The sequence below is a fragment of the Castor canadensis genome, chromosome 15 (genome assembly GCF_047511655.1).
Source record: "Castor canadensis chromosome 15, mCasCan1.hap1v2, whole genome shotgun sequence".
NCBI lineage: Eukaryota > Metazoa > Chordata > Mammalia > Rodentia > Castoridae > Castor > Castor canadensis.
In genome coordinates, this window is record NC_133400.1 from 72941086 (window position 1) to 72967139 (window position 26054).

The window sequence follows — 26054 nt, forward strand, 5'->3', positions numbered from 1 at the left end:
GGAGTGAATGAGAAGGCAGGCGAGAAAGAGGGCAGCAGATTGGAGGAGACCAAAAATAATATGGCGATATGATGGGAAGTAGGAGTGTGCACCGCACTGCACATTCTGATCAGCTATGACGTTTATCAGATATTTCCGCATTGTTGTAAGGAGGCAGGGTAGTGCTGTAGCTGAATGCAGGTTTTAGTGCCCAAGAACTGATTTAAGGTCCAGAGTCGACCCTGGCTCTGTGGTGGCTGCCTGACTTGACCTCCTTTTCCTCACCTCTAATAGTACCAACACCAGGGATTAAAGCTGTAATCCCAGCTACACAGGAGGCAGACACGGTAGGATTACTGTTCAAGACCAGGCCAAGCAAAAGTTTAGGGAGACCCCGTCTCAAACCCAGCAACTTGAGAGGTGGAGGTGTCAGGATCACAGTCTGAGGTTGACAGGGGAAAATCCACAAGACCCTATCTGGAAAACAAGCTAAAAGCAAAAGGACAGGGCACATGGCTCAAGTGCTAGAGTACGTGTGTGAGGCTCTGAGTTCATTCTTAGTACTGCAAAAATAAATTTAAAAAAATTGAAAGTAAAGTGAGATTGCCTAGATTCAACGTTTAGCACAGTGCCTGGTACATTATGTGCTTGAGCGACATGATTACAATTATTATTAATATATTCTAGGTTGATGCGGTATGCATGGAGGAGATGGTATGAGATTTATATTGGAAATAAAAAAAGAACTTTAAAAATTGTATATAAGATGCATCATCAAAAATGGGAAAATTTAAGTTACAATTGATTTACAAACTTCATTCAAATACAACCCTGTTAACATTTTGGTGCATATATGCTGTCTTTTCCCCCAGTGCTTTCATGTTTCCTAGTGTTTCTGTGTTGTGCTTGTGTTTTACAAATTGGAATCATATTATGTACATTTTCCCTTTTTTCTTTTAATGACTGCATAATATTCTAGCCAGAAGATCTATATATTTTAATCATATCTGCAGGGCATTTAAATTGCTTCTATTTTTTTGCTATTATAAATAAAGTATGGTAAATATTTTTGTGATGAAAATTGCTTCCTGCTTAGTGTTATTTTCACAACATGCAGTCTCAGAAGAGAGATTACTAGGTTCAGGTGATTCTATTAAGGCATTACTTAATACATTTCTGTATTGACTTAGAAAATGGTGAGAGAATATTGTTTTTGGATTTTGTGAAAGATGAGTGAATTTTAAAATTTCCTAGGTTATAACACTGTTAATTTCCATAATTCTTATTAGGAAGCTAAGGCTCTGTGGTCCCTTTCCTTCTTACCTGCATAGTGCTTGAATGTCGGGTGGTAGTAAATTTAGAGACAAGAAGTTGGTCAGTAAGGTCTCCTGCACTCATACCCCCATTGCACCATTCTGGTGTTCTTTCAGATTTGGTGACAGTCGATACTCTGCAGCTCCACAGAGAAAGTCCATCAAGTGTGGGTGGCCCTGGCACCGTGGTTCTTTGTAAACATTGGTCTACAGCCCATCATCTTTTCATCTTTCAGTTTAGCAGCAAGTGTAATCCTTTCGCAGGTCAGAGCGTGTGACTCCACTCAGAGACACAAAGACTGCTCATGTCACTCCCCAGAAGTCATGGGCTTCCCCCCCTTACTTTCCCCCTACTCACTCCTCCACCCTTTTTTTTTTTTTCACTTGAGGCAAGGTCTCACTGTGTAGCCCAGGCTGGTCTTGAATTTGTGATCCTCCTGCCTCAGCCTCCCAAATGCTGGAATTACAAGTGTGTACCACCATGCCCCACGTTCCCTACTCACTCTTCTCTGTCACACTGGCCTCCTCATTTTAGTCTCAGAGTCTTGCTTGCATTGCCCGTCTTCTGTTTTTTTCTCCTCTTATTTTATCATTTTTACATTTATTTATATGTGTATACACTGTGCCACCCCTCCTCTCCTCCCCATTGCCCATCTTCTTGAAATGCTCTTCTTCCATGTTTTGACTTGGCATGCTTCTCTACTTTCTCCAGATTTTTACGTTCATTTTTTCTTCTCAGAGAAGTATTCTGTTCATTTGTTTTAAAATGTGAAGAATGGAAAAATAATCATAACATTAAAGAAGGCACACTTTTTTTCTTTGAAAGAAGATAGGAAAATGATTTCAACTTTTATGATCTAACAAAAGCAGTTGTTCCGTGTAAGTCCATTTTAAGAAATAAGAGCCCGAGGAATTCTGGATTGGACCTTTTAGTTGGAAACTACAGGAGCTAGCCATACTGAAGAACCCAGCATAAATTCTCCCTTTTCTGTGGGAAACCCAGGAAAACTGGAAGTGCTTCTTGTTAGAATTTATTTTTATTACTTCCTCCTAGAGGCTCCTTCCTTCTTCCCTCCCTCCACCCAGTCCTCTCGATTGTTAAGAGGCGTGAGACTGTGGCTCACTGTGCTCCATAAGGCTGTTAGAGCTCTGCTGTGTCCGGCACCTTGAATGGCTAAGCCAGGAAATCAGGAGTAGGCTTTTGACACTTAGGAATCTTTTTCTCTTGCTCCTGGTGCTGTGGTCTGAGCACCTGTGAGAAGTGCAGACTTCCCCTGTCAGAGATCAGGGTGCGCTGCAACAGATCTCAGGTGGTTCTCCTGTGTGTTAAAGGCCAACCTTAAGTGACGGAAAGAGCTACTGGTATGCTTTAACTATTACTTTACACTGTATTTTCCTTTAAAAATTAAGGCAGTACAAAAGTATTATGTTATCACTTACTGTAATTATATTTATAGAAAAACTCAGTGGTTAAATCTACTTTTCTCCTGGTTTCAATCACTGGAGAACAGTGCAGATTAATCCAGAATACCTGGACATAAAGAGAAAGGTCTCAATTTCTCATGTTATATATTTCGTCATTAATATAGAGGGTGTTTCATTGTTATTTTAGTCAGCTAGGGAGCCTGCAGAGACTTCAGGCTAAGAACCCTGAAGTCCTGAAGGACTTGGCCGGACCTCCAGGGCAGCCCTGGCTGTAGCATGGCGGAGAGCTTCAGTCTTCCCTGCTCACTGTGCTCACTGCTCACATCCACACATGGCCTTGTTCTGGAGGTGGGTAGGTACCGTCAGCTCAAAGTGGCATGGAAAAGCCTTGCTGGTGGGCAGGGCAAATATGGTATGCAGGTGAGATCAGGGGACATGGGAAATAAAGGACATAGGCCTACTCATTGTTGTTAGGAGAAATCTAACCAGATCACCTGTACATTTCTCATGTAGTATTTGAGAACTATTGACCTAAAGCTTCAGAGTTGTAGCTGCAGCACTGATGGCCTTAGACATAGGATAAAAAGCCCCTCTGTATGTCCTGTGGTCAGTCCCATCATACTGAGCCTTTAAAATGATGGTTGGTATTTTCTGGGAGATTAAAAACAGGCCACAGATAGTGAGCACTTACTGTGTGTCAGACATTGTACATCTTTAACTTCCTTTATTCTTATAACAACCCTGTGGTGATGTGTCATTCCCATTTTCTCTGTCAGGAGACTGATGGAACAAGGGGCTTCTTCATTTGCCTCCAAATGACCCAGGGGTCGAACTCCAGTCCTGTTTTTCGTGACCACACTGTACTGCCTCTTTATGGAAAGAATGCAGTAGCATTTAGTTATTGGCTGAATTAAAAATGAAGGGTCAACAATAAATACATAAATTATTTACCCCTCCAGTTGGCCAATTTAGGAAGTAGTAGAGAAAAGTGGACTTTGAAATGGATAATGAAAGGGCTGGAGAAGTAGCTCAAGTGTCAGAGTGCCTGCCTAGTAAGGGCAAGGCCCTGAGTTCAAACCCCAGCATCACCAAAAAAGAGAAAGGGATGATAGGAGTAGGAAGGGAGAAAAAAGATGGTGGGAATGTCTGGAGTGTGATACCCAGTATTGAAAAAAGAGATAAAAGGTCAGAGAGTAGGCTAACAAAGGTAAAACAGGAAGGAAAATGAATAATTATTGAAATAATTATGGTTAGCTATGAGTTTGTAATGCTGACTTGTTAATGAGTTACTTGGTTAGCTTTCCTCTGTTCTGTCACTGAAACCTTCAGCATTGTGAGTATCTATTTATGACTATATTGTGAGTTGGTGAACATGTTCGATAAGCAATATAATTATAAACATTGAGTCCATGTGAGCAGAGATCATAGTTACAGTTTTAAGGTGGCATGTTAATATCATTTAACAATATGTATAATTGCTTTGAGCTGGAAAGTGGTTTATGTTTGAATTGTAAGCAGTTTGCTTAATACTAAGCTGGCTGCCCCGCATCTGTGATGAAAAGGAGCAGAAACTAACTCTACAGCATTTGTATTTGGCCTGGGAATTCTCCCTGGAGCTCTGGTTGATGGGTGGTATCAGGTTTATATGAGTAACAAAGGTAAAATGGAAATCTGTGGAGGACAAGTTACATTTTGAGGAGGGAGGATGAAGGGGAATGTCAGACTCATCTGTTTTGACTCCTTGCAAGGAGAAAAGCACCTAAAAATACTAACTTTTGAAACTGAGTATGGTGGTGCACACCTGTAGTCTCAGTATTTGAGAGACTGAGGCAGGAGGATGGAGAATTTAACGTCAGCTTGGGCTCCACAGCAAGACCTTGTTTGTCTCTGTATACGCGCACACACACATACATACTTACGTATATATGCCCTCATTTATATATACATATGTATATATAAAACTAACTTTTGTACTCCTTCCCAACTTTGAGGGTAAAGAGTTTGCTTGAGAAGGTGTAAGGTCTGAAGCCCTGAGTGAAGAGTAGAGATACCTTCATGCTTGTCATTCTGCTGCTGTTTGGGGTGTGATTCTGAGCAAGACTTAAGTCTTCGGAGTTTAGTTCATTTTTTTTGAACCAGGGCCCCCTGTGTAGTCCAGGCTGGCGTTGAACTCATGATTATCCTACCTCAGCTTCCCAAGTGCTGGGGAGATTACAGAAGTGTACCACTATGCCTTGCTTGGATTTTAGTTTTTTAAATGTGTAAATTGATTTGATGATTTCCAGGATTTCTTAATTGCAATTCTAACAAAAAGGGATTCTCAGAAAAGCAGGATATATTTGATCTGCTACTTTATATTTGAGGAGTGAAATTTGAACTCTGTAATTTTGTACAAAGTTAAATCATAATTGATGTGGTTACTTGTATTGTGTACCCATTCTTAGTGACTTTGAGTTCAGAGTATGGATGGGAAAATTCTTCATTTAATACAAACTTCACCATAGGTACCTTAAAGAATGCAGTGCCTAGTTCTCCCAAGGCTGTGAAACATAGCACACGCAGGAGCTACAGAATTTACTTATTTATCAGCAGAATGCCTTAGAATATTCCCTCCCAAATGAGGTACACACCACTCTTAACTGCCGCTTAGTTGAAGAAGACAGGGTTCCACAACTCAGCAGGTTCTTAAAATAGAAACTTTTAAAGCTCTGTTTAAAGTGTAAAAATTTTAAAAAGTGTTTAAAATTGATGACCAGTTGAGGGAATATTAGAAAATATGTGGACTGAAAGGAAATAATAAAAATAGGAAGAAGAAATGATAGCATGAGGGAGGAGGGAGGTGAGAAAAGTGTGCCGATTAGGCAAAAAGGCAAGGAAACTGGGGAAGCAGGATCACGGTCTCGTTTCCTCCTCTTCCTCGTGCAGGCCTTCATTTGCTGTGCTGTCCACAAGCCTCACTCTCACCCTCCATCACAGTCTACTTCCCAAGGCAGTTGACCCACCTCCCAGCAGCTAATTGCTCCTACTGCCCCTTCCTCTGGACAGCTTGGCTTAGGGAGCTGCCTCTCCTGCAGAATCTCCCCTACTGTTCTCAGGGGCAGGTGAGAACTGGCCTTGCACTGTTACCCTTCTCTGCAGTTTCTGGATCAGGCCCTTGGTTACCATTCAGATTTCAATACTCATTTCTGAATTTTGCCTTGACTTTGAAGGTGAAATGCTGCTGCTTGGCCTTTGCTGTTCTGTGATCCCAACACCCTCATTGCTCGGTACCAGTACTTCTGCTCACGGTGCTGGCCTGAGGGGGACGGATAGCACCGAGCACTCAGAGGAGCTGCTGTTGCCTGGAAAACATAGTGTCCTCTGACCCTTCTGAGGATTGCTGTCAGTTGGTTTCCAGGCAGGTGTGCAGACCTATTCGGGCATGTCCAGTTCTCTGAGGCGTTATGTCCCTTCCTCCATAGTGGGCAGTTGTCTGTTTAACGAGGGCTCTCGCTTTTCCTGGGCTTTCTAGAGCTGTTTTGCAGTACGTTGGCGCCTCCACCAGACCCTTGCCTTAGTGTAAAGACCTCTTGCAGGTAAGAGTACCTGACCTTAATCCAGCTTTACGCTCTATCCTTCCACAGGCATGCTGCTTCACAGGCCAGTGAGAGTTAGCCAGACCCTGTGGTTCCTGTGGGGTAGAAGACCTCTCTTCCTTTTCTTTCTTAGTTTATTTTTAAGCTTTATTAGTTAAGACCAGATCGACCACAGTTTGGTGCTAATTTTGCTCCACTAGCCAGGCTATATGTTCCAGAATACTTTGCCCATGAATTAAAAAAGTTTTCCCAAGCTCCCTCCTTGGAATAGGCACTACTCCTGACCCTGTGTGATCTGAGGGACGATGTGTTTCATTTTTCCAGGAGGTTTTCCTCTCCTCAGGCAGTTTAATGCAGGTAAGAGAAGACTCACTGCAGGTGCCCAAGTTCTCTCTCTGGACCTGTTGATGCTCTAGGCCACTGCTGGTCAGCTCCAGCTGCCCTGCCTAGGTGCCTGTTCCCTGTGCCAGGGCTTTAAACGTTCTCTGCAGTGAGCTAGGGCACTCATGGGGCTGAGTTCCTCTTTTTCAGGGTTCTCCATCCTTTGTTGCTGATTTCCAATGTCTAGAGGCCATTGCTTCATAGATAGTGTCTGGGCTTTTAGTTGGTCCTGCAGTAGTGTAATCTACTGCTGAGTCACAGAGTACCCCCCAAACTTTGTGGTTAAGACAACATTGTTTCTCAGGTTCTCTGTGAGTCAGAAGTCCAGGGATGGCTTTTCTCCGTCCTCTCCTGGGAGGTCTTGAAGGTTATAATTGAGGTCAGGTAGAGCTGCAGTCATCTTGGTTCTTGGTCAGCTCAGGACTTGCCTGAGGAGAAACCTGCGTGCTTGATGGTGGGATTTAATGCCTCAGATGCTGTGGAACTGTGAGGGCCTCAGTTCTTAAACTGGCTGTTGGGTGAAGGCTGCGCTTGACTTCTTGCCACATGAGCCTCTCATTTCATAAGAAGAAATAAGGGAGAAGAGCCAGAGAGAAAGTGTGGGGGCAAGACAAAAGTCAGTGTTTTGAAATCTAACCTTGGACATGGCATCCCGTCACCTTTATGGAATTCCTTCATTAGGAGCAAATCAGTGGGTGCAGCCCATGTTCAGGGGAGGGCATTGCACACAGGTGAGTACCAGAAGTTGGGGAGCTCGCTCTTTCCTTCTTTTGTTTTTCTGTTGTGATCGATTATAAACCAGTTCAGAATTGGGAGGTATGTTGGGAACACCCCTTGTTTCCTCGGTTTACTAGGAGACTCGAAGAGGTCAGCATATATTAAGTAGCATTTAGCAATGATTTATTACAGCAGAGACACAAAGCAAAATCAGCAAAGTTAAAAGGAAAGGCAGATGGGACAAAGTGCAGAGGAACCACGCACCAGCTTCCAGGAGTCCGCTCCCTGTGGCGTCACTCAGGGTGTGTTTAGTTCCTCTAGCTATTACAGTACATTTGGAGCACCAGGGAGGCTCACCAAGACATATTTTTCTGAGGTCTGTTCCAAACGCACCTTTTGCCTTGTATACACTACGATTCTAGACTCCCAGGAGGGAGCAACATTGTTTGCCGAGACGTTTTAGCCAAAGTGAGCCGTTTTATCAGTTAGGGAATGGCAGGTACATTCCTGAAATCCCAACGGCATGACACCAACAAGGACCATCTTGCAATCAAGCCTTTCTAAGGAAAGCAGCCGGCCTGTTATGCTCACACTCCTCTGCACAGGATGGAATGAGAATTTGTGTTAATCTTACCACAAACAATAGTGATCAGTCATACCCTTATAATTTTAGCACTCAGGAGGCTGGGAAAGGAAGATTGTGAGTTTGAGGCCAGCCTGGGTTGCATAAAAATTTTGTTAATTTTTTTCATTCTGGGCCTAGGCTTAAGGGTGCGAGGTTGGGGGAAATGGTACATTTTAGGGCTTGGAGGGCAAAGGAACATAATTCAAACTTAATTCAGACAGTAACCCTAACGCTTAGGTCCTAGCTTGGGTGTTAAAACACCTATGGGAAAAAGACATTTCAGTGTGCATGGATGTACACTGTTTGCTTCTACAAATGTTTCCTCAGCACCTGGGTTGGGCCTGGCTACTGAGCTGGATCAGTGAGCGTGTATGTCTGCCACCCTGAGGATTAATGTTTAGTGAGGGACACATATATTAAACAAATACAGAATTACAAATACAGAACTTCCGAAAACATTCATTTTCTATTTATTCAATGCAATTTAATCATACTTACTCTTGCCATTGTTCTGGTATGAGCAAAACAAAGCCCTACTCTTATGGCCCCTGTATTTTAGGTAGGGCTGGCTAGAAGCCCAGACAATCAGTAAATAAACAAATTGCTTACATGCTGTGAAGAAAAATAAAGCAGGGTGGAGTGGTAGGGAGACTACTTTAAAGAAGGTGGTCAGATAAAGGAAAGGGTGTGGAGGTACACACCTATAATCTCACTACCCAGGACGGGGAGAGCAGGAGAATCAAGGACAACCCAGGCTAAAAAGTTATGGAGGGCCATCAACAAACAAGCTGGGTGTGGTGGTGCACACCTAGGAATCCCAGCCATATGGGAGGCATAGGTAGGAGGATCATGGTTTTAGACTCTATCTAAAAAATAAAGCAGAAAAGGCTTGGTGTGGATCTAGTGGTAGAATTCCTACCTAGTATGTGTGAGGCCATGTGTACTGAGAGCATGTGTACTGCCAAAAAAAGTCACCTAGTTTGTTTAAATAGTGTTAAAATCCATAAAATGAGGATAATGTGTGATTTTCAGTTTTTTGAGTGAACAAACAAGTTAAAATCAACCCTAAGCCTTCATTTTTTCAAATGTCCTTAAGGATTAAATATTAATATAAATATAATTTTAATATATATAATATATTTATAATACAAATACTTAATATTAAATAGTTCGTGAGACCTTATCTTGAAAAAAAAATCACAAAAAGGGCTGGTAGAGTGCCTCAAGTGGTAAAGCATCTGTCTAGCAAGTGTGAGGTCCTGAGTTCAAGCCCTAATGCCGCCAAAAAAAAAAAAAAAAGAGCAGATCCACAGAGTGAGTGGAATTGTCATTTTGCCATTTTTGTATGGCAAACAATGAATATTAGAATACCAACTTTTGAAAAACAGGACTTATTTATAAGAAGACAGACTTTTTGTGGAAATTATAATTATTTAAAAGAAAGTTGAAGTAAATATTTTATTTATTTATTTTTTACTTAATTTCACAAGCAGGATCGTACCAGATTTTTTCCACATCTGTATTCATTTTGTGAACGTTGTTACTGTCCAGGGCTCCAGGTAGCCTAGCATAGGCTGGGATTCCCACGTCTCCAGATCACTGTCTTGAGCACAAGATTCATTTTTGCAGCTAATGATAACATTTCCGTACCTCACAGGAGCTTTGGAACTGGATCAGGCTGAATGAACTATTTCTCCCAACACCACGGCCTTCCAGCTACCATACTTCAGCAACAGAATCAACTCAATGTCATCAACAAAAGTCTAGAGTTTTGTTTTAGAGATAGTGAAACCGACTAGTATTGTAGAAATGTCTGATCTCCAGAGCAGCCTCACACACCTGCGCCAACACCAAAGCCCAGCAGGTTACTGCCCTTCCTGGACATAGAGTTCCCTCTTGGCTGTGTAGGGTGACATGAATAATTAATGTTTCTTACTTCTAGCTTATACATTTTTAGTAAAACTTAAGGGACATTGGACTTTCACTTTTCGTGTGTGGCATACACTTGATGACACCGTAAGCGATCCCTGTGAGGCATGCAGCTTACATAGCCACACGTACTTAAAAATCACGATTAGCTGGGGCGTGCTCAGTGGTGGAGCACTTGCCCAACATGCACAGGCTCTGGGTTCCATCTCCAGCGCTGCAAAAAAAAAAAAAATTGTAATAGTTTGCCCCTTGTAAATCTTTTGTGTTGTTTTGGCAGAACTGGGAACTGAACTTAGCCTCGGGCTCACAGGCAAGCACTCTACCACTTGAGGTACATCTCCAAGACCTTTTTGGCTTTTAGTTTGTTTTTCAGACAGGGCCTTGCACTGATTGCCCTGGCTGCCTTTGACTGATACCGTCCTACCTGTGCTTCCCAAGTAGCTGGGACCACAGGCCTGTGCCACACAGGCCTGGCTTGTTTTTGAGATAGGATCTCGTTAATTTTTGCCCTGGCTGGCTTCCAGCTGCAGTCCTCCTGTTCTGCTTCCCGAGGAGCTGGGATTGCAGGTGTGTGCCACCATGCCTGGTCTCCTTATAAGTAGTTTCTAATTATTAAATCTTTGTTTCCTAAATATTGTTGGGTTCATTCTTGGTTTTGATCAGTTGAGCACTTTTATTCTTTGTAAAAGTATTAAGATAATCCATTTAATAATGTAGCTTCTAGAAATACATTATATTGAAAGGTAATTGTATTTGTAGAGTATAAGTTACAGAATTATTAACATAATATTTCTTTCAAGTTGTTTTCAAATTTCTGTTAAGTATCAAGCTCCGATCACTATCTATAAAATGTGTCTGAAATACTTGTTTGATATTTAATTATAGCTTTTCATGGACAAATTATAAAGTGAATACTTGGAATTTTTTACTTAGCTAGGATTTTGAGTTTGATCTGGAACCAGCCATGCATTTGAAAGGCATAAGGAAGCTATGTACCAACATATTTTCCATTCCTTGGGCCTGCCTTCCTAAGTACTAGGGATGCTGTTAGTTCAGTTTTGTGTCACTTGCCTTTGCTGGACTTAATAACTCAAAGCTGATCTATTGTGATATTTCCACCCAACATGAGGGCATATGGATCCCAGCTCTCAGACTCATTAGATTGTAGATTAGTCCAACCCTTCTACCCTCAGGCTTGTTACATCCTGGGCTGTAGTGCCACAGGTGATGACCTCTGGCTACCTGTGGGCTTGTGGCTCCCTTTCCAGCCCTCAGGATTTTGCTTTGACTTCTAGTATGATTTAAGACATCCCTGTCAATCCTCATTTATAATTTTGCATGAGAACTGTGTTCTGAATTTCAATGATACCAAGTGTAATCTTATTTTAAGCTGAAGATTATATGCTTTTCTATGTTATTTATATTAAAGGACTCTTAATATGATGTTACATACAAAGATGGCTAGCCTCACTAGTAATGAAAGAAACAAAAATTATCAAATCCATTTTTCGCTTTAGTATATTTGTAAAAATTAAATATGAACTGGGGATGTGACTGAAGTGGTAGAGCATTTGCCTAGCAAGCTTGAGACCAAGTTCAGCCTCCAGAATGACCCTCCTCCCCACCCCCCACCCCCAAAAATAGTCAATTTTAGCTTGGGCAGTGGCTTATGACTGTAGTCCCAGGTACTTGGGAGGCAAGAAAGAGGCATTGTGGTTTGTGGCCATCTCTGATCTCTGGCAAAAAGTTAGTGAGAACCACCACCCCCCATCACAGTAAACAAGCTGGCCTGGTGGTGCTTGTCTGTGTTCTCAGTGCAAAGCCCTAATACTGACGACAAAGGAAAGAAAATGCCTGGTGGGTTATGGGTAGTCTCATGCTGTCAGTGGGTTTGTGATTTCATTCATTTTGGAATTTTGTATCTAAAATCAAAAACAAAGAAAATGTAACTATTTGAACCAGAAGCTCCATTTTTAGGACTTTACCTTAATGCGCTTCCTCTGGTTTTTCTTCTTCTTTTCCTTTCTTTCTTCTTGCAGTACTGGGGTTTGAACTCAGGGCCTACCCCTTGAGCCAGTCTATCAGCCCTTTCATGTGAAGGTTGTTTTTGAGATGAGTCTCATGAACAATTTGCCTGGGCTTTGAACTGTGATCCTCCTGATCTCTGTCTCCTGAGAAGCTAGGATTATAGACGTGAGCCACCAGGGCCTGGCTTTTTGTGGTTTTTCATAGACACTGTTCTACAAAGGGGTTGTGCTAGTAATACCAATAGCAGTAATAGTATAAAATGATAATGAATAGTACAAACACGTAATTACAAAGAGAAGACCGATTTGTTCATGTGATAAAATTGCATATAGTCTTTAAAAATAATGAGGTAGGTTTTACATAGAATTTATGTGGAAAGATAGTCATAATATGTTAAATACAAATAAATAGAATAAATTTTTCCAAAGTATACATTTGTGTATGTTTACATATAAAAAAAAGTTCTGGAAATATACATGAATACTAAACTACTGACCAAGTTTAATGTAGAGGGGAATGAATGGTAGATAAATTAAATTCTTTTCCCTTTGCTTAGTTTTTCCTATTTATCTTTAATGAACATATATTACGTCTCATACATACAAATCAAAAAAGAATGGTGTGTTACTCATTAACTATTATCCTCAGATTGCTGAAACAATCTGTTAGTAGTGTGGTGTAGTGGAAAAGCTCCAGATCAGGGAACTAGAAACTTCGTTTGTAGTCCAGGCAGTGTCACTAATGAGACCATCAGCAAGTCTCTCTGGGCCTCAGTGTCTGTTTTTGTCAAATAAATTGGCTCAACTGGGTCTGTGATTTTTAAACTACTTAGCAGACAGAGTTCCCAAAGAATTAGCAGGATGGAGCAGAGTTCTTTGTAAACTCTCCTGCCTCTGACCCAAGCAGCTCCATTATAGCTATTATATTTTGAACCAACCTCCTTCCCGCCCTCCCTCCCTCCCTCTCTTCCTCCCCTTTCCCTCCCCCTCCTTCCTCCCCTCTCCCTTCCTTCCTTCCTTCCCTTCCTCTACATAAACTTTTCTTGCTTTAGGCTAACAGAAGTACTTGTGACTCTATCATGTGTATTCTTTATAATTTTTCCTTTTTACCTGATTTTCTTTTTGTGTGATGCTGGAGATTGAATCTGGATCTTTATGCATGAGAAGCAGGTATACTCTACCATTGAGCTGTGCCCTGACCCTGTATTTTGTATATTGTGTTTCTGTTTTCAGCCATCTTTTCTAGATTTAGGGTAGGAAAAAGAAAGGAAAAAGAAACCCCCATGGTTGAAATTGAGCAATTCTAGGAACATTTGGTGCTGCCTGTCAGAGCTTACCTTCTGTATTAGGACACCCTTGCTCTCCTGGGGACATGAGACTATGGCAGTCTACATTTATTCAGAACTAATTAGTAAATGAATATTTTGGGAGGGTGCCTTTACTCTAGGTGACAGAGTGATGTATGTGTTTGCACATGTAAAAACTACTTTAACATCTTTTATCGGTGTTTTTCCATTAAATCCTGATCCATTGGCGTGATATCATCTTCTGGTCTGTCTTACTTCAGAGTGAACCCTAATCAGTTTGTTTGGTCCCTAATATCTGTGTAACTTTAGGCCAGTTATTTAACCTCTTGGAGTTTGAGAATTAAGTGACTGAGTTGGTTAATATTGTCTCCAAGTTTCCTGTAAACTAAACATTTCTGTGAATTTATATAGTCATTGAATTTATGTAGTCATGTGAATTAATATAGTCATTGAAGTGTTAGCTAATGAAGTTGAGTCCAGTTAACATTGATCGATGTTGTAGTATCATTTGCACTGTGTTTGAATTAGCTTGTATGTGGAGAACTTACTTATGTGTACATTTAATAAGATGAGTCTGACATTCTAGATCATCTTAGTGCTTCAAACAAAATAAACCACATGCCAGTCTGACCTTCTGTGTTTATGTCTTCCCTAGCTTATATATGTGCCTGATGTTGCGTATGTCTGCTAGAGGGAGCAGCATTGTAACGGAATGGTATCTTAGGGGCTGCTTAACTTCATTTTGATAAAGGTAGTCACATCCCTGTGGTATTGTATTTGGAAAAGGAGAGGTTGGTTTGTTGTACTAAACTGTCATTCTATCATTGCATCTTTATGATTAATAACAAATAAAGAATGTAGCTAAAATGATGCTCCCTGACTCTGGTAGTGCTAGGCTTTGTCAGTAAGGGCAAATGCTTGTGCCCATATAAACTGTATTAGACTACAAATGTCTGCTGTGCTGAGTTGTTTCTGGCACATGCTGAATGGGCTTGACTACCACTGTACTTTTTGAAAGATGTATTTAGCAAATTATTTTGTTTTATCTTTAGTTCTCTTCCTGCCTTTAGAAAGTTACATGTTTACAAAAGGTAGGAAAGGAAAAAGCAATTGGCCGGAAAATTTAATGCTTGTTTGTAAAGTATTTCTACGTGATTTGTTGAGGAAGAAGTACACGAATTGCTTAAATTACATTATCATTTTTTTTCCATTTTAAAGATGTATTAGATTTAGTCATTCCAGTCTGTGCTTCTTTACAAAAAATAAAAAAGCTTATATGAAGTAAATTTAAGAAATTTTGGCATTCTAAATACGTCATAATTCATTATAGACTCACTTCTAGTGTGTTCAGAAGTTATTTAACAGATTAACTGATAAAAAACTTTGTTTTTGACAGATAATTAGTTTGGAATTTTTATTTCTAGGTTACTTAAGCCTTCATTAAAGAGAAAATGCTTGAAGTACACCTTTCTCTTAGGCTCGTCTTAAAAAATGTGAAACTATGTCTTGCAAAATTGAAGTAATAGTTAAATATGGCAGTTGTTAAATGAACTTTTAGAATGTTTATTTATATTCAATCATGGTTAATATGTAAAGAATTTTTATTACAGTGACAGATTTTTAAGTAGAAATATTTGTCCCTTGTAAAGTAGAATTTGGACTTTTCTGTTCTTTGGAAAACAACCCTGCAATGTATTTAGTACATACAAAATACTTTATAAAAATATTTTTCATTTGATCTGTTTTCTCTAAAACCAAAGCAATAGACCTTTATTTAAAAATAAGAAGTGTAGTGGGTGCAGTGGCTGACACCTATAATCCTAGCTACTTGGGAGGCTGAGCTCAGGAGAATTGCGATTTGAGGCTAGCTCAGGCAAATAGTTCGCAAGACTCCACCTCCAAAATAGACTGGAGGCATGCTCAAGCAGTAGAGTGCCTGCTTTGCAAAAGAGAAGCTCTGACTTCAAACCCCAGTCCCATTAAAAAAAAAAAAAGGTAGACAATTTTAATTTCTCTTGAGAGTAATGTTAAGGGAGTATGAGTGAAACTTTGAGGGTAAAATATTGAACAAAGGGCAGGTGACTTCCTAACCTTGTGTCTCATGGTGGAGGGATGATGGGTAGACTACACAGTAGCCTCTTACGGCCATAGTCCAAATATATATTTGAAACTCACTGTATATTAACATTATACTATAAGACATATCCTATGCCAGCTAAGTGCCTTTAAAGAAACCGTGTACTATGTAAACGCCTTAAATAATTAATATAAATATTATGTAAATACCTTGAAGGAAATACGGCATAAAGTCTGTCTTTAAAATCGGAGGATATTCTAGTAACATTTAAAAATTTTAATAGTAAAATAACTGGAAAAGAATCCCTATTTCCATTTATAGAACAATGGATAAATAAAAGGTGGTATATTCACAATGGAATTATATGTCCCAATGAAAATATATGAACCGAATTAGAGACTGACTTGCTGCCCATCAATCCCTTCTCTCTCTCTCTCTCTCTCTCTCTCTCTCTCTGTCTGTCTCTCTCTCTCTCTCTCTCACACAGACACACACACACACACACCACCACCACCACCACCACCACCACCACCACACACCTAGATCTCACATGTTGCAGCATGCCTACTTTAATGAGTATCTCTTTTTTTTTTCCCCCTGGTTTTTTGAGACAGGTCTTCCTTTATAGCCAGGCTGGCATCAGAACTCACGATTCTCCTGCCACAGTCTCCTAAGTGCTGGGCTTACAGATATGCACCACCATACCTGGCTTTTAATGAGTATTTTTGACAATGAGTATTGAAAACATGCTGCTTAGATTCAGTTGTACTTGCTTCTGGAGTAAGTGTAATAAAGAAGAATTCTTTCAAATTCTAAGAAAAGTTAAGATGGCTATGGTGGCACACACCTTGAATTCCAGCACTCTGGAGGCTGAGGAGAGAGGATTTGGAGTTTGAGGACAGCCTAGATTACATAGCAAGTTCAAGACCAACCTGGGCTACATAGCAAAACCCTGTCTCAAAAAACAGAACAAAACAACGTAAAAGAATAGTCAAATAAATAATGGGTGACAAATGAAAAGTCTTACTCCAGGTATAACTAAAAACGATTTCTCTATTTTAAGACGCTAGCTCAAACTTTCCCTGTTATCATGAAGACATTCATCATTAGTCACAGGGGGACCAAAGGAGAGATTAGATAAGCATAATCTAAACACGTCATTGATGTGGATAGAGCAGCTCAGGGACTGTGCCCAGGAAACGGGTCTGGGTGGATCACTGGTGATGAAAAGAAGGGTACATTGTGGGGTTTTTCATCATTTTGTCATTTGCAAGGTGATAATGTTGTTACCAGATTATATGATTACAAATAAATCGAAAATAACTTTCGAAGTCATAGTGGTACTCAGAGCTAAATGACTCATGACACATTTCTAGATATTTCACAGCATTCTTTTCAACTTCCTGTGTTTTTGAGGCAGAGGCTCCCTATGTAGCCCAGGCTGCAGATTTAAAAGTAGGTGTTGAATGTGAAGCTTTAAAAATGAGGATTTAAAAACTAGTCTTTGAAAAGATTGGATCTCAAAATAAAGTAAATGAGAAAAAAAGAAAAAGTATTGCATAGGTAAAAAAAAAAAAATAGTAAAAAGCAGAAACCTGAATAAAAAACATATCATTAAGTGAAAATACCAGTGATTCAAAATAATCCATAAATGAAACCATATGGAAACAACAGCAGAAAGGACTTGTATCAACAGTCGGTTTATGAAAGTCAACTATAGGGAAGGTGTTGTAAAGAAATTTCCAAAGAAGTAATAAACTTAAAAATTTGAACATTCCACTTGAAAACATGAAGTCCAAGTGTTTAATTTGAAATATTAGAAGCCACCGTTTAGCTTCAAGTTGTGAGAATGTTAAATTTTCTTTAGTCATGTTATAATATCCATTGAGAACAGAGTTATTTTTGAGGAAAAAACGTGCAGGTATAGCTAGTTATCTAGCATCAAAGCAGCTTCCATTGTTTTTAACCCGGTTTGGCTAAAAAAAAAAAGGAAAGAAAAATGTATGTCCTTGGCCTGGTGTTGCCATCTCATCTGTGCAGCAGCCAATAGGTAGGAGGATTGTGGATGGAGGCCAGCCCCAGGCAAAAACTCGAGACCCTGTCCAAAAAAACAAAGCAAAAGAGAGCTAGTGGCAGGGCTCAAGCATTAGAGCACCTGCCTACCAAGCATGAGGCCGAGTGCAAACCCTCGAACTGCTGCCCCCAAAAGTCTGTAGGCAAAATTGTGGTCACGACTCTTTTCACTAATTGGAATTTGAACAAATAAACAAAACCCCTTAATTTAAAGTATCAGATTTTTATATATGGTGAAAAAATTTTGCAGAGAAATATCTCACCAAATAATCCCAGCATGTGAGGTTGTGAGGCTATGGGGTTAATTCTCTCTGACAGTAAACTATGGAGACATCAGCAATATGTAATTGTTTAAGACCATACTGTTTTTCCCATTCTACCATGACCTATGCTCCATCACTTACTAGCTGACTGTTTTTGACCACTTACCCCACCAGTGTGAGCCCATTTTTCCATCAGACTGGTGATAAGTAAGACTCCAGTGAATGCCTGGGCTCCGGGTGTTGCTCAGTGGTAAAGCACTTGCCTAGTCAGGCTCTGGGCTCCCTCCCCAGCACTGCAGAAATCTAATGAAAGTTGTATAGATGTTCAAGATTTTGTTTTTCCCTTTAGATGATTTCTTGAGTATCTGAATGACATTGCAATACATTTTGAAATGGGCCTTTTTTTTTTTCTGTCTGTGATGCTTGTGACTTTTAAAGTCAAATAGTGCTTCTTATGATTTTTAAAAGTTTAATTTAAAAATATGTTTGAACTAACAGATAATAATAGTATAAATAAGCACATCTAAGTAATAGCACAGGTTGAGTATGCTTTATCCAAAGACTTGGACTAGATGTGCTTTGGATTTTAGGATTTTTCAGATTTTGGAATATTTGCATGTCATAATAAGATATCTTGAGGAGGGGACTCAAGTATAAACACAAACTTACTTAGGTGTCATACACACCTTACATACTTTGTATTTTTAGTGTGCCTCTGTTTTGCCTGAGACCCATGTGTCAGTCATGGAATTTCCTCTTGGGGTGTTGTATAAGTTCTCAAGCATTTTGGATATTGAAGTGCTCTTAACGTGTGTTAGCGCCCCACATTAAAGCAAGGAACCAAGGCGCTGGCGTGTTAAGAATCTTGCCCAATGTGGTCTGCAGCAGATGACAGTCATAACTGTAACAGTTCAGCTACTCAGCTATAGGAAATTAAAAACGAGTGTACGCATTCAAATCATGTCTTACGTTTCCTTAGAATAAAATCTGCCCTTAAAGCAGTATTCACAGTAGCCCAGTTATGGAAACAGCCAAGATGCCCCACTACTGACGAATGCAGCCATGAAGAAGAACGAAATGTTATCATTTGCTGGTAAATGGATGGAATTGGAGAACACCATTCTGAGTGAGGTTAGCCTGGCCCAAAAGACCAAAAATCGTATGTTCTCCCTCATATGCGGACATTAGATCAAGGGGATTGGACTTTGATCACAAGATGAAAGCGAGAGCACACAAGGGAGGTATGAGGATAGGTGAGACACCTAAAAAACTAGATAGCATTTGTTGCCCTCAACACAGAGAAACTAAAGCAGATACCTTAAAAGCAACTGAGGCCAATAGGAGAAGGGGACCAGGAACTAGAGAAAAGGTTAGATCAAGAAGAATTAACCTAGAAGGTAACACACATGCACAGGAAATCAATGTGAGTCAATTCCCTGTATAGCTATCCTTATCTCAACTAGCAAAAACCCTTGGTCCTTCCTATTATTACTTATACTCTCTCTTCAACAAAATTATAGAGATAAGGGCAAAATAGTTTCTGCCGGGTATTGAGGGGTAGGGGGGGAGAGGGAGGAGGTGGGGGCAGGGGGGAGAAATGACCTAAGCGTCGTATGCACATATGAATAATAAAAAAATAATAAATAAAAATCTAGCCTTAAAATACAGAAGAAAAATATTACTTTAAAACAGTTTGTATTACTAAATTATTTGGCGGTAAGTTTGAAAAAAGAACAACATGTTTTCATTGGAGTAGGGGTCATAATCTTAAATATACTGTGGAATTTTTATTAGGGTCTTTAAAGACAAATAGAATATATAATTCTTTCTTATGCTTTATCATGAATAATTTCTGGAATATATGGGAAGCTGACTTCATTTTGTAGTAAGTACAAATAATTGCACAACATAGCTCCAGACACATGTTATCGTGTATGTGGCATTCTTTCCTAACTTTGCAATACTCTTACCTCTGGTGAAATTTAGACTTGGCATTTTTTTTTTACCTATATGGTTTGTTTAATCTTAAAAAATATATTTGAGTATTATTTACAAACAAAACATTTACTTGTTGTAAGTATACATTACAGTGGTTTGTGGCAAATTTATACAGTTGTGAAACTTTCATCATAGTCTTTTAGAACTTTTCCATTAATCCTATAAGTTCCTCCATGTCAGTTTGCACTTCCTTATGTGTCCTTTTTAATTACTCTTACTGTTTTGTGATGGGTATTAGTCTCTTGTACTTTCTCTCTTCCTTCTTGAAGTTTGCTTTGTCTAGTTGTTTTATCTAATTTTTATGGAGTTAGTTTTTAATCCTTTATTTTGGTTTCTTTTAACCTGAGCTATTACTAAATCAAATGACCCTGTTATGGAGCCTTTTAAGGGAATCAAATGACAGTTCTTAGTCCACAGGAATTTAACTGCTTTTTTCCCAGGCACTACTTGGCTTTTTGCACTTTGAGGCTGTTGTTACATGGAGAGAAATGAGATGTGTGTAGAGGTGTGCATTCGAGGTCTTCTTATGTGGCACAATATGTGACTGCTGTCTCTTCCAGCATGTGTGCCCACAGCTTGCCTTGTCATACACATCCACAGATCAAAGACTGTGGGTATGGAGAAGAAGCAAAGAAGGCACTTGAGTTGTATTTCTTTTTTCTCCTCTTTGCATGTAGGTCCATGACAATGTAACCTTTCCTTTTTTATCTCTTAGGAAGGTAGGAGACTAGAGTGGCTTCGGTTGATATTCTGGGTAGGTGGAATAATTGAGGCAACTGAGCTTATGTCTCATTTGAAAAACTTAGTTCCAGAGGGCCAAATGAAATTACTTACTTTTCATCCCATCCTTTCTTTATGTGTAAAGAGTTGAGTAAAACAAGACTTAGCAAGCTCAATTCAGAAATCTGAGGTATGAAACCATGGGCCAAGAAAGTTTCCTATATGATTGAAAAGAAAAGAAAGCAATTATATGTAAGAACTATGAGGCAAAGTCATAATAATATCCTAGAAATGAACTGAATACATAAATAGCTTTTAAAGTTTTAAAATTAGAAAAAAGAATTTTAAAAAGAAAATTTAGACAAAAGTTTTAAAAAACAGTAAATTAGATCAAAGAGCTGTTGGGGAAGAATCTATACAGATTATAAAATAGATGATGAAAATAGTGTGACAGAGAAAACATTTCAGCCTTAAAACTGAGAAACTGATTTTAATTCTAACCTCAGTTTCCTTTTGTATAACATGAAAGGGTTCGCTTATTTGGATTAAATCTCAGTCTTTTCGCTTTACAGTTATATAATGAGGTGACTACTAATTCATGAAAAGATATCCATCACCACTAGTCACTAGAGAAATGTAAATTAAGATCACAATAGAGTATCACCTATGTACCTTTCACAATGACTAAAATAAAAAATTGTGGCAATACCAAATGTTGCCAAGGTTATGGAGAAACTGAATCACCATACGTTGCTGGTGGAATGTAAAAATTGTGTAACCATTCTGGAACAGTTTAGCAGTTTCTTATAAAACTAAGCATGCAGTTACTATATATTGTGGTCTGAATAGTCCTCCCAAAATTTAAATTTTAAATCCCACAGTGATAATTTTTGTAGGTGATGACTTTGGGAGGTGAATAGGTTTGGAAAGCAGAGCCCTAATAAATGACATCTGTGACCTTGTAAAGAGGTTGCAAGCCCCCCGCCCCAACCAAGTACCTTGGCCTTTCACCATGTGAGGACACAACCAGAAGGGGCCCTCTGTGAAGAAGAGGGCCCTCACCAAACACCAAGTCTGCTGTTGCCTTGACCTTGGGCTTTTCAGTTTTTAAAACTGTTAAGAAATGAATTTCTATTGTTTATAATCCACCCGTTCTATGGTATTTTGTTCTGTCAGCCCAAACATATAAAGGCCAGTAATTACACTTTTGAACATTCATTCCCAGAGAAATTGAAAGTATGTTCACACAAAAACCAGCACAGAAGTGTTCATAAGTACTTTTATTCAAAATAGGCAAAAAACTGGAACCAAGTAAGGTATCAAACCCTAGGCAAGCTGTCCTTCACTGAGCTATATCCCAGCCTCTACCTGTCCTAGCAGATTAGTGGTTAAATAAAATATGGTATATTCATGCCATGGAGTACTATTAAGCAATAAAAAGAATGAACTATTGATATGTGCAACAGCCTGAATGAATCCTCAGAGAATTATACTGAATGAAAAAGCCTATTCCAAGTGATTACTGAATTTGTAATTCCATTTATATAAAATTCTTGAAATAACAAAAGAGTGGGAATATAGAACACTTTAGTGGTTGTCAAGGGTTGGGGACTGGGTAAGGGGTAGGAGAGAGTGGTTATATTTATAAAAGAAAAATAGGAGAGGGCCTGGTGGTGATGGAGCTGTTCTGTCTTGACTGGTGGTGGGCATCCAAACATGCAAGTGATACAGTTGCACTGAACTCCCTCTCTCACCTGCTTGCCCCACCCCAACATACATGATGACTAGTAAAATTGGGGAAGTCAGAAACTGAGTAGATTGGGTCCATGGTAGCATCTTGGGTGTGCCATTGTACTATCATTTTATGAGATGGTACTATTGAGAGAAATTGCATAAAGGGAAACTGTTATTTTCTTCTAACTTTATGTAAATCTGTACTATCTCATGTGAGAAGCTTAATTATAAAAACAAACAAATTTTAATACCTACTTTATTCATCAGTGTTGTGTTCCAGTAGTAAGTTCTCATTAAGTATTTATGTAATGATTGGTGGGAAGGAGGGGGCAGAGAGTAGATGCTCTCATTCGATCACAAAAGGAGCCAGGTCACTACTTACAGCTTAACTGAAGTGGGTAATTAAACCTAGAATAATCTTTAACCTTTCTTGTACACATTCTGCCTAATCATATGATGGTTTTTTTGCAATCACTTGGGACTCAGGTTGAGTCTCCTATGTTGTTATGTGGTGTTGTCAAAAGACAAAATTAGGAAGGTCTTGCTAATTGGCTTTGTGATGCTAGAATTGGATACTTCATAAAACAGCTGAGCAGAAGGGGTTGATTTAATAGAGAAGAAAGCAAAAAACAAGTGGTTTGGCTATGTCAGTTTCATTCCCAGTAAAATGGGACAGGAGAGAGAACAATAGAAAAATAGCTAATTGGTTAACATTAGGTTACTTTCTTTTCCTAAAGATCAAAACAGCGAGATGCTCATATACCCATTAAAATGGGTTTTTTTGTTTTTTTTTTTTGAGAAACTTGGTTGTCATTTCTCCAGTGTCAGATAAAAACTTAGTTTCAGTTTGGTGATATGGAGCGTTAGTATGAGTGACTCCATTTTTGATTCTTAGTCTGGTCTTTTGGGGCCCAGTGTTGAAGCTGAGTTTGCATAGTGGCCTCTTTTATTTGACAGTGTTATGCTCCCCTGCCCCTACAGTAATAAATAAATAAGTTTATCAGTATTTAGTTTCTAATGTACAGAGCTTCCAGAGGTGACTTTGAGTTCTTGTTCACTCCAAGAGCTAAAAATAGGAAGGGAAGAGTTAGTCAATCATCCCAGATCCAGTTTCTTCTTATATATACTACTATTGCTAGCTCAGTTTTTTTCCAGAGCAACATTATTTCCTTTGATGCATCTTTCCAACTGCACCTGACACATGAGTATGTTAAAATATTATGACTTAAACAACTACCAGGCAAAATAAATTTGAAAACAGAGGTAGAGAAGATGGCGTATAACATGGTGCTTGCAGAAAAAGAACAAGGAGTTAAAATATTTATATGCTTTATATTTTGCATGCACTTTTCATTTAATGCACTTTAATTCTTTGAGGGAAGTACTTTTGTTTTTATTACATGGATGAGAAAAATTGAATATTGGAGAGGTTAAGTAATTGTCTTCTGTTAGACAACTGTCAGTGGCGGAGCCAGGATTAGTTGCGTGATTCAGCTGACTCTGAATCCCTTGTGCTAAACTGAAAAGTAAAAGTCAGATAAAAAGAGACAGAATCAAAATAGAATATTTTTTTTCTAGGCAGGTACTCTACCACTTGAGCCATACCCCCAAATTTTGTATTACTGAAGAATGAGGCTAGATGGAAAACAATGATTATTAAGTTCATTTCTGCAGTGTTAAGTTACAGAATTACTTTTATGTTTATATTTGATAATAGAAAATAATATATGTAATACATATTGACATTTTATGGCATAATAAAATGAACTCTTAGAAACTCTCCACAGATTTTAACTACATCACCAGGGCTGTTGAAGAAACCTGTGGTTTTTCCAAATTTCAGCCCCTTATTTCCTCCTTCAAATTCTTTGGCCTCCCCAGGATAACCACTTTCTTGAGTTTCATGGCAGTCCCTCCATTGCTTCTTTTTTATGTTTGTTTGAACATCTTTATGTTTGACATATAATCAAGTATACATATTTAAACTTTATAATTTAGTGTTTGTCTACATGTGTACACCCATGAAAACATCACAGTCAAGGAAATGAACGTACTTACCATTGCCCAAAATGTCCTCATGCCACTTAATAATATCTCCTTCCCCCCACCCCCTGAGCAACCACTAATCTGCTTCCCGGCAATATAGATTGGATTTTAGACTTTTTCTAGGGTTTTCTATAAATGGAATCATATACCATAATTTTTGGTCTGGGTTCTTTAACTCACCATAATTAATATATAATTACATATGTCAATAGTTCCTTTCATTTTATTACTAAGAAGGATCATACTGTTGGGATTTATCACAGTTTATTTGTTGATAAAACATTTGGGATATTTTTCTGTTTATGGCTATAACAGATGAAGCTGCTATGAATGTTTTGTATGAGTTTTTATATTGACATATACTTTCAGTTTCTCTTGGTTATTTACTAGGTGCGTAATGACTGCTTCATATGGTAGATCTGTATTTAACTTTTTAAGAAACCATGAGACTGTTTTCCAAAGTGTTTGTACTATTTTCTATTCCCACTAGCAGTGGCTGAGAGTTTCGGTTGCTTCACATCCTGGCAGCACTTGGTATGGTTAGTCTGTAATTCTCGCACTTGTAATAGGTGTGTAGCCGATCACAGTGGTTTTAGTTTGCACTTGCCATCTCTTCACAATGCTTGTTTGCTCAGATTTCTGCTCATTTTTTCTCTTTCATTATTGAATTTTGAGTGCTTTTTTGTTTTCTAGCTAACAAGTGCTTTGTGAGACATGTCATTTACAGAGATAGTCTCCCATTCTATGACTTGCCTTTCCATTCTCTTACACATCTTTCAAAGAGCAGAGGTTCTTGATTTTGATGAAGAACCACTTAATTTTTTAAAATGGATCATTGTCTTTGGTGGCCTAAGAATTCTTAGTCTAACTTTAAGTTGGCAAAGATTTTCACTGTGTTTTTGTCTAGTAATTTTAAGCCTATGATCATTCAAGGTAATTTTGTATGTGATATGAGTTATCGATGAAAGTTGTTTTCTTGCAGAGGGATAGGCAGTTGTTCCAGGGCTATTTGAGTTTAAGTATTTGTATTAGACAGAATTGACAGATGCTCACATTTCTCCTGAAAGAGTGCCTAGGAAAAGAATTGCTGCATTGTATGGTGGACTCCCTATTCTGCCTTTGTAACTCTAGCTCTCCCTCTTCAGATTAACACTATGCTATGTTGATTGCTATAGCAGTATAAGTAGCTGGGGTTACAGGCATAAGCCACCACACTGGACTTTTTTTTTAGACAGAGTCTTGCTATATAGTCTGTGGTAGACTGGAACTCACTGTGTAGCCCAGGCTGGTTTCAAACTTGTAATCCTCCTGCCTTAGCCTCATGAGTGCTGAGATCATCAGCATGTGCCACCATGACTAACTTAATGTTTTAGTTTTTGATGATTTTATGGTTTGTTGCAATACATGTAATTCATGTATCAGAATATAGTTACTTTTTCTCTGTTAAGTTCATACCTGCACGCTATATTCTTACATATAATTTTTTAAAGTAAAGAAGTACATTGTGTTTTGTAGTTAACTTTTACTTATCTTTTTTACGTTAGGCATCAAAAACTAAAGATGGAAAAGAACAAAGTGAAACTGTATCACCGTCTGAAGATGAACTGTTCTCCTGGCCAGGTCCCAAGACAGTTATGTTGAAGAGAACATCTCAAGGCTTTGGTTTTACATTAAGGCATTTTATTGTTTATCCCCCAGAGTCTGCAATTCAATTTTCATATAAGGTAAGAGAAGTAATTAAAGTAACTTGAAAAAAACACAAGGCAATTGCTGTATCCTTCTGGTCTTCCTCTCATTCTTCCCTTCTGCTTTTTTTTTTTTTTTTATATGAGAAGAATTGTTATATTTGTGTTTTTATTATCTTT

At 38.8% G+C, this 26054-nt stretch overlaps 1 protein-coding gene across 12 annotated transcripts in view; it reads left to right on the forward strand.

The window, feature by feature from the left end:
• Arhgap21 (Rho GTPase activating protein 21) overlaps positions 1 to 26054 on the forward strand; it is a 118458-nt gene that overhangs the window by 26849 nt on the left and 65555 nt on the right. For 11 of the 12 annotated variants that reach the window (XM_074056492.1, XM_074056494.1, XM_074056493.1 and 8 more), the window contains one exon: positions 25734 to 25913. In XM_074056492.1, coding sequence (XP_073912593.1) covers positions 25734 to 25913 — 180 coding nt within the window. Of the gene's footprint in view, positions 1 to 24679; positions 24759 to 25733; positions 25914 to 26054 lie in introns of all 12 variants that reach the window. The other variant, XM_074056499.1, reaches the window with a different exon arrangement.